The 14,759-nt window shown below is 47.5% G+C and overlaps 1 protein-coding gene across 4 annotated transcripts in view; it reads right to left on the bottom strand.

Annotated features, from left to right (window-relative positions):
- Positions 1-4,241: 4,241 nt before the first annotated feature.
- Positions 4,242-14,759, bottom strand: part of TTYH3 (tweety family member 3) — a 76,184-nt gene continuing 65,666 nt past the window's right edge. For all 4 annotated transcript variants that reach the window (XM_030958469.1, XM_030958471.1, XM_030958467.1 and 1 more), the window contains one exon: positions 4,242-9,885. Coding sequence is in view for 2 of the 4 variants with exons in the window: in XM_030958471.1 (XP_030814331.1) it covers positions 9,814-9,885 (72 nt within the window). In the remaining 2 variants the exon portion in view is untranslated. The remainder of the gene's footprint in view (positions 9,886-14,759) is intronic.

Below are 14,759 nucleotides of genomic sequence, written 5' to 3'. Positions count from 1 at the left end.
CAACAAAACTTGTGTGAATTGGCTCCAAGAGCCACTTCCAGCTGCTTTGGCCCAGAAAAGTGGAATATTTGTGGGAAATGAACATAAAAGAATCCGCATGGCGGGGCCTGAGCGGTGCATGCAGCTGCAGCTTTGGGAGCTGCCTGTCCCAGTGCTGGGTGGGAGAGTGCTGGGACCCCTGTGGGGGCATGATCTGCATCCCACCACCTCTGTGCAGCTGGAGGGATTTAATCCACCACCAGCACTGTCTGCCTTGGAGTGAGGGGCTGCAAAGCCCTGCAGCAGAGAGTGATGGCTGTGGGATGGCCAAGACAGCACTGGGACGTGCACAGCAGCTCTCAACCACTGCCCCTTTATTTTTTTCACCCTTCTACAATTTCCCACCCCTGCATAACATGCAGGTGGCTAAAATAAATAACCCAAAAGCCCTGCAAAGTTTATTTTTCCCTTCCTGACTTTTAAGACCGGGCTTGAATCTATCAAAACCAATCCCCCTTGCCCCAGAGCTCCCAGCAACTGCTGTTTCTGGTCTGCCTCAGCTGCCCAGTGGGGCCAGTTCTGATGTTGTAGCCATTTGGCAAGCCAAGAGTGGAGGAGGAGATAAATTGAGCATCTCAAAAGCATCTGGAAACACTTCCCACGGCGCTGCCAGATGAGATCTGCGAAGCTGCAGCATCACCGAACAGCCCCACTCCCAACCCCTCCTTCCTCCTCCTCCTCAGTGGATGTGTCCCCCTTCAGCCCCCACCAAATCCATGGTGCTTTCACCAGGGAAGCAGTGCTGGGTTTGTGCTGGTCCACACTGAGCACAGGGACCTGCAGCAGCAGTGACACTGCAGCAGTGCCAGCACTGGCTGATGCTCCAGCCGTGTCCTCACCAGCCTGGTGAGCTGCCCTTATTTAGGGTGGCTGTTGACTTAGGAAGCCCTTGGGCAGTTCTGGGGCCATTCTGGGTCCCTGATGAGCAGCCCATGCACAGCCCCAGAGCTGATGTGTTTGGAACAGCTCAGGAATGGCTGGGTGTGATTTACAGGGTGCAAGCTCCAGGTTCCGTGAGGTTTGCCTGGTGGGAAGAGGAAGCACCAGCATCTGCAACACCTCGCAGTGAGCAGGGAGCTGTGCTTCCTCCCGCTTCCCTCCACGGGCTGGGAGGGATTCAAAAATCCCTGAGCAGGGATTTTTGCTGAGGCCATGGTGAGAAACACCCCCTGCTCCAGGCAGAGCCAAGGCAAACGGTCCCAGCAGCAATGGAGGGCCCAGCTGAGCTGCAGAAGGAAAATCCTCTGCTCCTGCCACCATCCATCCCCTCTCCAGCACACAGCAGTGTGACCTGCTGCTTCATCACCATGGCCACAGTGAATCCACCCTCTGTCCCTGCCTGGGCACTCCTAAATGAACTGGGAGATGCTGGAGTGCTGGACAAACCAGGCTGGGCTGGAGACATGGGTGGTGAGGAGCCCTGGATGGAGCATTCTCTGCCTCTGCTCACAAAGTGCCAAGCACAGGGCTCCAGCATCCCCATGTGGTCAGACTGATCAGAATCTCCCTGCTCGGGGTTTTCTTTCCAGTGGACACTCAGCTCTGTCCTGCAGTGCAAGGAGAGAACACGACCTCCTGGAAGCACCATGGAGTGGGTGGGTGTAGGGAGAATGGTAAGGGGGCACAGTATTCCCCAATGAGTTGCAGCTGTGTTAACACCTGTAAGTAATTGAGAGCCAGGGGCATAAAAGGGTGGGAGCCGGACAAAGAGTCAGAAGACAGCAAGAAGAGCTAGGAGAAGGCTGCCCAGAAGATGACTGCAGAGGAAGACTGCAAGAAGCAGAGAGAGATGCAGTGAGGACCAGGAGAGTCCCAGAGAAGGCTGCAGCGAGGACCAAGAGAGTCCCTGGAGAAGATGGTGAGTTCCCCTGGAGGGGATGAATAATCTCAGAAGAAGATTGACCCCAGGAGAGGGTTGGAGAAGCTTTGGACATGCCAGGGCTCTGTGGCAGTCTGGCAGCAATATTGGATCGCTGCTGGATTAGCTGCAGATGCTTCTGGCTGGGTGCTTCAGGAAAAGCCCCTGGAGGGGATGGACATGCATTGGGAAAAGCCCCTGGAGGGGCTGGACTCTGTTATTGTAATGCTCACTGTTATATATATGTATTGTTGTAAATGTGTTTAATACAACAGGTGGGGAGACGGGGTCACTGCTTAGTGTGGTACCAGGTGGTGTTTTGATTGGAGAGTGATTGGCATCTCACTCCATGATGCAGAAGGCTTGAAAGACTCTTTATTATTAAGTGTAGTATTCAGAAAGCCACAGTTCTTATAGGAACAGTTGTGGACTTAAGACTTGATTGGTCTTAAGGTGAAAACTTCTAACACTATTGGTGTGCTATGAATAGCACTTTTAGAAAATTATATCCATAAAAAATGGTTATAGAAAGAGAGATGTCTGTGCTATGAATAGCACTTGGTGTGCTATGAATAGCACTTTTAGCAAATTATATCTATAAAAAATGGTTATAGAAAGAGAGATAATAATTGTTTGATTTTTTTTTTCTTCTAAGATCCTTAGGCTTAGCTTGTGAGAAATTGTTGTTGTTCTTTCTTTGACTGAACTGAGAATAGCGACACCTCAGGAGTGAGGGTGCTTCAGGAGGGGTTAGAGAAGATGAACTGCAATTTCTGCTGCCTGCTGCCTTCCTGGACTCGTGGAGAGTGCAAAACCCCTCCGGACCCTCCTGGAGAATCACAAATCCAGCTCTTAAATGCACCTGATGGCAGGAGCTGGGCAGAGCAGGCTGCAGCACCAGCAGCAGGTGCTGCCTGCACAGTGCCACGTTCAGCACAAATCAGGACCTGCACTTTGGGGCCTTTCCCACGCCAGGAGGTGACAGCAGCTGGGGACATGCAGTCAGTAGCTGTGTCCCACTGCCACCAGCTCTGCCTGGTGGTTTTCCATCCTCCATCCCACGGGAGCTGCTGGAGGCACCGCTGGTGTTAGCGCAGCTCAGCCCAGCACAGAGCAAACACGTTTGGGAGCACCTCCCCAGGGCACCCCTCCCTGCCTTATCTCCCAGGACTGAGATCTAAGGGACCACTACTGAGGGCTGATCTGAGGGTGAGGTTTATTCAAACACATACTTCACCCTTCCCTCTGTTTTCTCCAAGCCCTGAGTGGCTCAGGAGAGAGCTCAGCCCTGCTCCTGCTGGGACTGGGAGCAGTGCAGAGGGTGAGGGAAGCTGCAGCTCCTGCGGGTGGCTGGAGAACACTGGGAGAGGTCACCAGCAAGGTGGCCTTTGCATGTTCCCATCCCTGGTGGAGCCCATAAACCTGGTAAAATATTTACACTGATGACTCCGATCTAGGCTTTATTTTCCTTCATGCCATGAGATTCCCTTGACTGCTCCAAGCCGTTTTAGAGCTTTAGAGAGCAGATTTAATCATCTCAGGTCAGGGATGAAGATGGTGGGTTCCTCTTTTAGATGGGAATAAAAAAAAAAAAGAGGGGAGACACATCTGTCAATTATTAGTGAAGGGAGGAAAACTGGTGTCTGTTGGGATTCACAGGCATAGGGAGTAAGTCACAACAAGGAGCCCTCTGTGGTTCTGAACTGGACTTGTGGACTGGTGTGGGTTTCAGCCATACTCACAGCATTAAAAAAAATTACATAAATTTATAAAGACAGAGTTGAATTCTTGCTTATCCCCACACCTAGGAAGGGAGGGGCTGAGGTCAGGGCAAGAATAGCACAGGATGGGGGCAGGATCAGGCAGAAAACAGATCAGGAAAATTAGAGGAAGGTAAAGGTTTCATTTCACTGTGTGATAGTGATGTGGTGCTGGGCCTGTGATCAGAGAAGTGCACAAACAGAACTAAAGAGAAACCCACAATACCCTGGGGCAGCAGTGAGCAAGCTGAGCCCATGCTGAGTTTCATCTTCCCCCAGAGAAAAGCCTTTGACAGGGCTGAGCTGGTGGGGCACCATCCCAGGACATTTTTCCACATTTTTTGTACTTGTGCTGGTGGAAATGAACCACTTGTGTTTCCTGCTGCTCCAGTGGGGAATAACCGAAGCAGCAGAGGGGCCTCAAGGGGTTAAAACTCACTGGGCACAGGAGAACATCTCCCAGGCTGATGTGTCCCATGGCTGCTCCACATCTCCTGCCCCCAGGTACAAGGACATCCCCACTGCAGCCACCAGCCCAGCCCACGTTCCCTCTGGGACAAAATACAGATGAATAACCAGGAACAGTGGTTTTAAATCGTTTATTTTTAAAACATGAAACCCAAGCTGAATAGAAACCACAGATATTACATTTAGGTTTTTTTGTTTAGTATTTGCAAACCAAAAAGTTACAGTAAAAAATAGCTACGTTACAATCAAGAGAACTACAGAATTAAAAGTAAAGATACAAAAATGGGCTCAATCCTCTTTAATCTTCACAATTTAAAAACATTTTGGGTAAGTGCAGGAACACTTGAAAGAAACTAGCAGGTCCGAAGTTTTAAAAAAAAATTATATATATTTATATATTATATATGTATATAAAGTGGTATGATATACAACCATTATGGTTAAGAAGAAAAAAAAAACAACAAACAAAACAGAGAAGTTACAAAAAGGCCAGGTACATGTTCACCATTAGGTTTCTGTGCACAGTGTCCAAGAAAATAAACTTCCCTCTGAATGATGTGAATAAAACTCATGGGGCCTCCCGTTAACCAAGGGACCTGAGGCACACGACGTGACAGCTGGGCAGCTGCACCCAGGGCAGAGGACAATGGAAGAAATGAGGCTTTTCTGGGACTTCAGCAGCCTCCTGGGCAGAGGCCACTGGAGAAGTCTTGGTGTGAGATTAGAGGAGGAACAGGAAGGAAGGAGTTGGGAATTGCATAGTGAGGAGCAATGTGGTATCAAATATGCAGAGCACCTAAGAGCTTCATGCTACAGTTATCCTCTTTAGGAAAGGAGCATTTTGAACTTTCTGGTTGTACATCAATTTATGTTCCACTTTGTTCATGCAGCCACAGGGGCTGGGTGAGCACCTGGGAGCTCCAGGCCACCAGTAACCCATCCCTCACCTCCCAGCTGGGCAGCACACTCACCATCACGGCTTGGCAGAGATCCCACACCCCCCGACAGCACAAACCACCTGTCAGCCATCTAGGAACTGCTATAGAACACCCCACACTTCTGCTGGGCCTCCTGGGCTGCCTAGGGAAGCACACACACACCATTTCTGGAAAAGGGAGGGAGGCTGTGGTGAAAGGAGGTACAGACCAAGCCTTGGCTCTGTCTCAAGGCTTGAGATCTGCTCCTCAGTACCTCCCTGGAGGGCTTTGGGCTTTTCCCCTCCCATCCAGAGGTGTTCACTGACACTTGCTAGGATGGGGGAGACCCTGGCTGCTCCTTGGAGCCCAGGCAGGAACAACTCCAAAGGCAGCTCCTCTCCCGAGCTCAGGGAAACCCACCCACCCCATCTCCTCTGGAACTGGGGTGGGTGGCAGGGACCAACAAGCCAAGACACCTCTCTCTTCTTCAAAGGGCTCAGAATGGTATTTCAGTGGCTGCTGGGAGGGAGAGAAGGGGGCACCAGAAGTGAAGCCTGGGCTTGCTCCCACCTGGACCTTGCTCTGGGGGCACCCACCCACTCCTGCCTCCCACCACCCTGCAGCACCCACAGCTCTCGTGAGCAATGGCTGAGCAGCTCCCTGAGAAATGCTTCAGCTCTCAGAAAGGCCAAACTTTTCATGTAGTTTCAGGGAACTGCTATGGAAATCCTGACTTAGGATCACTTAAAACCCCATGCACTGTGTCCCCCTCAAAGCACTCAAATGAACATCCCTTGCATCTTGGCTGAGATGACTGTACACGGAAAATCAACACCTATCAAATGGAGAAAACTTAAAAAGGACAGGAGGGGAAGGGAGCACTCCATCCTTCACATTTGGGTACATGGATGCACGCTAAAAATCTTAGCTTGAACCCTTTTATCAGCACACAAAATGAATTCAGTTTAATAATACATACAGGATACAAACACTACAGTTATAATTCCCAAGACAGCACAAGAAATTCACAGCCAAGTCTTGATTTGATTTCCTTTACAATTACAATGCAGTCTTGAACACTGGACACAAGAGTCCAACATGCTATTTACATTTCACATTGTGGAGATGTTTGTGTGCTTGGAAGAGTTCTCAGTTCCAAAAGAAAGTGTCATTCACACATGATGATGCAGTGGAAATAAACCAAGCCAACCAGACAAGCCAATGACCACATTTGTGCTTCTGAAAAGGTAACATGAAGTGTCTTCACCGATGCAGTCACCTTCAACCGGACAAGCTGCCGTCCACTCTGCAGTCAGCGAGGTGTCCAGAGGCCAATCTCAGCTCCTCCAACTTCTGGACCCTTTTTCTAGCAACCAGCAACACGAGAAATGTCCAATAATGTCAGCTAGGACACACCAAGTGATATGGCCTCGGCGTTTTGTCACATTAAAAACAGAGAGACACGATGGAAGAGAGAGAAGTCTCTACAGCTTTACCTCCTGCAGCTTGAAGAGTTTGGACTCCCTCAACCATGAATGCCATCCAGAACAGATGAGTCTTTGCCAGATAGCACCTGCTGTTCACCCTAGAGGGAGGCACAGAGTCTGGGAGATCTTGGCTTTTCAAAGTCCCCTCCTCAGACTGAATGTGACCATATGGATGAGACTGATTATGTCGCAGCCATAAGAATAGGCAAAGGCCATCTGTTCTTCAGCAGATCCATTCAGACCAGCCTGCAGAAATGCCACACTGTTGCTCAAGGTTCCAGTAAAACAAAAAAAAAAAAAAAAAAAGGAAAAAACCCAAAAAAGTAGTAGTAATAATAACAATAATAAACCAAAAGAAACCCATTTGTCTGTGTTTCCTATCCAGCGCTCTGCACAGCATGCAGCGGGGCAGCAGAGTTCCAGGATGCTTTACAAAAGTGCAATATCCATGTCAAGTAAAGGAAGTGCTGGCTGGACACAGGTACACTGCTCACACCGCAGTCACGTTGTGCTGGCCCCCAGAGAGCAAAATGTTATCTCCATAACATTCTTTCCAGTTATATGTTGAAGTCACAGAGCACGTATCTCCACAGCTGTGCCTTGCTGCGAGCCCCAAACACTGTCAGAAGTTGTTCTGGGTGTTGGAAGTGGCTGTGCCAGACCTTGGAAGGAAGCAGGTCAAGGTGGCTGCTCTGTTGGATGCTGCAAACAAAGGCTCACTCCTGTTCCTGTGTGGCACAGACAATGCCACAGTGACAACTTAGACCCAGCCCAAAGTGCAGCCACACGCAGGTTCAGGGTGCATTCTGTGCAGGTACACAGAAATACTTGTTTTGACAGGGTTCCCCACACCCTCCAGCCTCCAAAACATGTGCCTTCCACCAGTAGGACTGGGCCACAGATTTCAGGGCAGCTCTCCTAAAATTGATAATGTGAGTAGCAATCGGAGCACATCCTTGTGTGGAGGGATGATGGCAGAACAACTCAGCCTTAATAAGGATTATATATGGCTCTTGATGCTTTCTTCAGAGTGAGGGAAAGGTTGGGGTTCCCCAGAGAACAGTTGGGTGCTTGGGGCCCTGCAAGATCACCTTAACTCAGCCTGTACACCCACAGCTCCTGGTAGGCTCCAAGACAGGATGGAAGCCCTGGGGCTCGTCAGCCACAGTGTCCCTCCATACCACCTGTGACCAGGTTTCCCTGCCCTTGTTATTTGATAAAACAGAGGTAATGTTTCAGTGTGAAGCCCATCCAATATGTCTGAAAGGGCATACTCAGTCCTGAGCAAGAATATCCTGCTTCCAGAGATTCATGGTGAAGTGTGAAGTTTATTCCAAATCCTTCTCCTCCTGTCTGTGTGGTGATGCCTCCTCCCTGTCTCACACTCCTTCGAATGGTAACAGCTGGCCTTGCAGTTTAGTAGTGGTTTCTATCTTAAGAGGAGTCTGAAAGCTTGCTGTGCCACAGAGCTGGTACCATTTCCCAGCAGATCCCTGCAGCCTGTTTAGCTGCCTGCCAGGAGCAGCTCCCACCTCACTGCAAGAAGGCAACTGACTTGAGAAAAGGCAGGTTGGTAATTCTGTGCCCCAAGCAGCAAACGAGGGGTAAACAAACATCAGTCTGAACATCACCGAGGTGATAATGAACTGCCTCTGCCAAGGGCTCCACTCCAGTTTGAGAGATGCTTCCCACTCAATTTCCTCTGCCAGTTGTTTAATAAAATGCTCAGCAGCTCTGCTAAGATGCCCCTACTAAGAGGTAAAAAGACAAAAAGGAACATTATAGTTACCCTAGTGAAAGGGCAGTAGTTGACAGCACCTCCCAAGAGGCAGTCTCCTCTTCCAGCAGGAAGCTGCCAGTGCCCTTTGGAGCACTGCTCTTCAGTGGGAAGTACAGCACCAGTGAAGGATGTTGCCCTCTGCAGGCACCCAGCTGCCCCTTTGCAAGCCTTGTTCTGCCTCACGTCTAGAAAATGCCTTACATGTGCATTAGTATGGTCAGATAGTGGTTAGCAATGTGCCTTTGAAAACTAAACAAAATAGAAAAAAATAGAAATCTGTTCTGACAGTCACAATGTTGTCGAGGGTTTTGGACTCTAAACACAGAAGATACACTGACAATCTGGTGAGTTTGTTAGGAATGAGGCTCCAAAAACCTCCTTCAATGCCATTTCAGCAACCCTGTGCTGTAGATTATGGTTTATAAAAAAGGAAAAAAAGAAAGTCCAGCAGAGTTCACAGGTCATTCCCACGTGGAGAGCTTGCATTTGCTATAAATCCATTGGTGCTTCCAGTTTCTCTTACTTTTGCTAGCTACTGTCCCATAAGATCTAGCATCAGAGAGCCAAAACTCTTTAGTGCAAAAATACCTCCCATAAAGTCTTAAAAGTCTTTCCCTGGAAAAATTTGGCACCAAGTGAGTGGCTGGCTCCTGTTTGATCTGTGTCAGCCTGGGAAAGGCAGCACCCAGAATGCCATCTGCAAATACCTGGGCTTCCCTGGCGGAGCAGAGAGTCAGCTCCAGAGCAGTGGACAGGGAAACTGACTGGTGCTGGGCCCCCCTGCTCCTCCTCAAGAATTCACATATAGATATAGAGGGAAAGAAAAAGGCATTTTCTTAATGGACTCCAAAAAAAAAAAAAAGTTAACCAGGGTAGTGAAATGGTTTGCTCTTCTGGAGCAAATTCCAGTGGATATGCAGTGACACCCTGAGGCAGGAGTCCCTCCTCTCTCACCAGAGGATTCCCACCAGATGCTGAGCTGTGCATTCCCCAGCATTCCCTCGTTGCACACCAGCCACAGGCACCCAGAGCTGCTTCTTCAGTGTCTGACAGGCTGCTGGTCCCACTGCAGAAGTGAAGAAGATCTACCACCATCTTTCACCAAGTCCCTCTTGGAACAGAAGGGGGAAGAAGGAGGCAGAAGAAATTCACCCCCTGTTCCTGCCAGGCTGCTCTGGTGAGCTGCCCATGGGCTGGGGCCCAGGTTCCTGCCCAGGTGCTGTCAGCTGCTGGCCAGCACACGTTTGCTCTCTTGTACTACAGGGTGAAGGCTTAAATTCAAAAGGAGCTTCCACTCAGTGGCCAGGTACCAGGTTGGAAGGGTGGTCTGGGCTGGAGAAACAGAAGGAGCTGCACTAGATTTTGGGCAGAACAGCAGGATTGTTCTACAAGGACAGCACAGGGGCACAGCAGTTGGCACATTGTTTAGTCTGACTGCACGTGTGGGTTTTGTTTTTTGTTTTTCTTTTTGTTTTTTTTTGCTTTTTGCTTTTGCTTTTTCATTTTAATGCACACTGCCAGCATCTGGACGAGGTTGGTTGGTGGCGAGGTATTTGGCTCTCATGCTGGAGGTGTACTGGAGAAAGAAAAGACAAGACAAAAAACACAAAACAAACAAACAGAAAGTTAAGTCAGAATGACTAATGTCACGATGGAACCACAGATTTCTACCACTTCTCAGCATAACATGGTGTGTATTTACAGCAAGCATCTCAAGGAGCTGCTGAATCAGTGTTTAAGAGGAAAGTTTCACAAGTCACTGCATAGTTCACTCTGAGTAACATTCTGCCACTCTGCTGCAGGGGTGCTGGTGATTTATCCAAGCGCTCTAGAGAAGGAAATCCAACAGTCACTAAGTCAAAACATGACATATGTTGCTTGGGAGAAGAGAGGGAAATGGGAATGATGCAGATGTAAAAACCCACCCCGCACTTTCACCCTCTCTTAGTGATGTTACTGCTTTCAACCATGCCAGAAAAGCAGGTTGAAAAGAAAATGGGTGCTCACTGTATCTTCACATTGCATTTTACAGCAATGAGGGCATTAGAAGACTGCACGTGCCACGGATGGGCAGCTTGAAAGAAAAGTGAGGAATAAATGATTTATGCCCAAGAAAGAACACACCCTATCAGGCTGGAAACAGGCTGCCATCAAACAGGATGATATCAGCAAGTTATCAGGTGGGTGACAGCCCACTGTGGTTTGGGATCCAAGCTGTGCACTGTGCAGCAGCAGATGAGACTCCAGCGTGGGGGTGAGAAGAGCAAGTCACAAAGATGAAGGTTAGTTTGATTTGGAGGTGGTGGTGCTGTTCTCATTCTCTTTTTTATTCTAAGCAAGGCAATCCAGAACAGCTCCCAGAAGCTACTGAGGTAACCTGTGTCATTCAGCTCTGAATAATGAGCTGAAAAACACGTGAATAAAATCCAGCAGTAAGAACAGAACTTTGCCTCTTTATGCCAATGGGTTTGATACCTTCTGGGTTCTGCTACCACAATATTAACAACCAAGCAATGAGGACAGACATTTCATTCCTCTTTTTATACCCTCTGGAGCCTGCATAATTCTATAATATCCACAGCTTACTTCCCAAGAGTGCTCTTCAGCATTCTGACTTTTTATCACCTCTTAAACCAAACCACATAAAATAGCCAGTTAAGCTGGCAGAGACAACTGAAAGGCAGTTCCACACCAGGAGGTATGATTTATCTTGCCCACTGGGAGAGAACATTATGAGGCATCTTTAGGCTCTCAAAAGCTCAGCTGTCCATGGGGGTTTTCAGAGAATTAACAGTATTTTATCAGTTTTCCTTCAAAGACTGACCTGCCTTGAACCTCTGCACAATAGAAGAGAGAAACTGCTCCTCTGGCAGAGCTGATCCCAGCAGCACAAGATGAAGACACCTGTGGCTTACTTGCACACTCAGCTTTTTGTGTCTTCCATAATTGGAAAACTTTTTCAGAACATGGATCTTAATATAAAACTCTGGCCCAGAAATGGCATCTATATTTAGAAGACAAGGGGTACATCTGTTCTTTCTAAGATGTATTTTTTGTCAGTGAGAGGGCAAAAAGATAGAAAATAGCAAGCTGAGCTACTTTAAGGGCAATAATCTATACAGCTTATTAAATGTGATTACAGTTTCAGAAATAAAGTTTAGGGTGTTATTAATACATAGGAGAATAACCCAACAGGCTCAGAGAGGTTTAGAAATCAAAGAACTTTGTCATAGAGTAAGTAGGGCACATTTCAGGTAGTGCAATGCTGAAATTACCATCCTAGCCTCATGATAAGAAGAGTGCCCTAGAAGGAAAAACCCATTTGAGTGCTCATTTTCCATTTGCATTCTCTATAGTGATATGTGATAGGAGATGAGTATGAACAGAGAACTTCCCCCGGTGCTAAAGTTGTGTAAGAAGTATTTAGAAAAAAAAATAAAATCTCAGATAATGGAAGGTTATTGTGCATCTTTCTGGACTAGTCATATGGGCTCAGCACACAACATGCAATATAAACTTTCTTTAAAGCATTAAAATCAAGAGGACTACTTGAGGAATTGCATTTCAAAGATGTACAAAGTACACCTATCATGGCAGGAGAAGTTGAAAAGAATTCCCTCCTTCCTCCAAAAAGAAAAGACCGCACAGTCGTTTAAGTGTCACTAACACAAAGTAACCAGGAACACAAGATCTGGAGAGTCAAGCAGAGAGTATTTTACATTCAAACCTACCTGCAAATCCACCACAAGAAACAAATCAAGACTCAGGGTAGTCAGAGTTAGGGCTGATGTTCTCTCCTTAACTTGGGATTTTTGCACCTTTGTACCTCTTGCCAGTTCAGCTGAACCAGTTACTCTTTCTGTTAAGTGTATTTTTAATGACCATGGGAAGTGTGACAGAGAGCTGGCAGCAGAGAGCCAGCACTGCCCTGTGCACCTCTCACAGCCCAGCTCTGTCACAGTGCTCTGGGTCAGCCTCAGCATCACCCTCCAGGTACCACCGCCTTCTCCACATGCTGAGTCCTTCCTCAAGTCCTTCTCTGCATCCTCTGCTGGGAAGCAGAGGAAAGATGCTGTGGAACACACAGGTCCCAACAGCTGGACAGGCCAGCAGATGAAGATGTATCAGCAGATACTTGGCACTTTTGGATATGAAACCAAACTATATTATCCAGAGTTAAAGTAATTAAGCCTTTAGTTGCTTTTAAAAAAATCACTATGTCTTTAACTCCTTTAAAAAGTGATTCTAAAGACAGAAAGCCTGAGCACAATTCAGACCAAGGAGGGCTTGGACTCCACTCTGAGGCCCACAGCTGTCAGGTTCACAGTTGCATTTAGTTTCCTTTAAAGAGGAGCTTTCATAGAAGGTTAAAGAACATGCACAATTCAGTCATTCTTCCAGCACGCTCACTGGAAGTACCCATGTGCCTATACACCCTCATTTACCCTTTCCAAAACAGCACAGAGGACAAGTTTCACCCCATACCTCCACCTCACTGTCAGCTTCCCCAAGAAGGGCACCTGAAAGGGTTCTTGTTCCCATTCCTGCTGGTGCCTGTGCTATTCAGCACAGCACCTCTCAGTCACTTACCAGCCAGCTCCAACAAACACAGCTGATTGCACACAGGGTTATTTTTGTATTTCTCCAAAGAAAATAGAAGTCTCTGCTTCATATTCAGCCTTGTTGAGGGTATAAACTTTCACAGGTGTGGTTTGCCAGCACATGCTAGTTAGGCACTTAACACACATAGCCTGGGCACAAAGGAATCATTGGCTGCAAAAAAAACCCTAATTTTAAGGAATAATAAGTTTGTTTTAGAGGCCATAAATTCTACTGACTCCTGTGAAATCCATAAGTATTTCAGAGCTAACTAAGCTATGCTGCAAGATCACTTACCATATGAAACCATGACTGAGTACAAACCATTTACTATTTGTGGTTTAAAACCCACGTGAATTCCTCTTGAGCTACCCTGACTTTGATTTCCTGCCAGAGCTGTTCAGGTAATGCAATAAAGACCAAAGCTTCTGGATTCAAGTTCTGAAAGGTTGATCTCAAACAGCTAGAGCACAGTAAACACAGAGGGTTTGGTGTTATTATGTATGGGAGGTACAAGATGCAGGGAAACAGCTAATTCTAGCCAGTGGGTTCTGAATTCAAAGGGACTTAAGTCTTTCAAGTCAAAAGAACAGAGCTTCTGTTGGTTTTGTTTGTTTTTCAAGCCCTGGAAAGAATGCAGTGCCTTTTCCATAGCCCTTCAGCCAGCCACATGAAGCTCGGGTGGGACCATAGATAAACAGGAGACAGTGCAGACTGGGACCAGGTCATGCTCCAGCCCAGGGATTTCAAGTCTAGAATGAAGGCCCTAGAATTTCCCCACCCTCACCAGTATTTTATTTCATGGAACAGATCCATCTAACATTGCTACAATACCACCTACAGGAACAGCAAAGCAGAAAACCCCACCACAAGCTGAGGCCCAGGAGCGGTCTTAGCAAGACTTAAGACTGGAGAAAGCTGTGAGCTTTTCAAGGGTGCTGGCACCATGCTTCAGACAAGGTTGTTTGCATTCATGCACCACGGCAGAGGCATCAAGACACCCCATCCAGCCCCCCCGCCAGGCAGGCAGGCAGAGAGCAAGGAGCAGCAGGGATGCAGACCAAGCACCAAGAGAACAGAAAGCAATCCAGTGCAAGGCTGAGAGAAGTGCCAAGAAGAAGAAGAAGAAGAAGAAGCAGAGAAGAAGGAACAGCAGCAGCTTTATGGATATGTATTTCTGGGAAGAGAATGACAGCCAAAAGCAAAGGGCTCCCTGTTCCCACTGGAACCAGCACGTTCCTGGCACTGTGTAGTTCCCTTGAAGGAGCACTGTCCTTCACACCACCTGAGTGGTCTGGTAGTCCTAACCACATCCTGTATTTAAGCAACCTAATAACCCCCCAAAAATGCAGAGCACCTCCTCTTTCTTTGTCATGAGGGAGCAAACATTGGCTGTCTTGGAGAGCACCAGCAACTGCAGCCCGTGAGGAATGCAGACAGTGAAATGGTACTAGGAGGGCCCTGCTCACAGAGTCTGTGGGACATGGATGGGATGGTTTGGACACACACAGAACAAACAAAACAGTAAAAGGTTTTGAAACAGAACGAAACAGATCTTAGTGATTATATCTGGACCCTTAAGGAAGATTTTCTTTAAAAATTTGCTCCTTTCTGACTCAAATGTAAGGATAAAAGGAAAAGCTGCCCACAGATCTGACAGGCAATTAAGTAACTCTTCAGGACAGTTTAAAATTAAAAATCCTACAAATGAGCTGCAAGCTTGTGGCAGGTTGGCATTGATGGTTTTGGGTGTTATGGCTACTAAGGACAAGCAGAACAGCAGCAGGGCTCAAGGAGAGCCAAAAGCTGAATTAAGACAACCATTCCTGACTGAAGTGCTGCTAGATTGGT

The sequence above is a fragment of the Camarhynchus parvulus genome, chromosome 14 (assembly GCF_901933205.1).
Source record: "Camarhynchus parvulus chromosome 14, STF_HiC, whole genome shotgun sequence".
NCBI lineage: Eukaryota > Metazoa > Chordata > Aves > Passeriformes > Thraupidae > Camarhynchus > Camarhynchus parvulus.
Note: the sequence above shows the minus strand (reverse complement) of the source record. Positions and strands in the feature narration are given on the sequence as shown.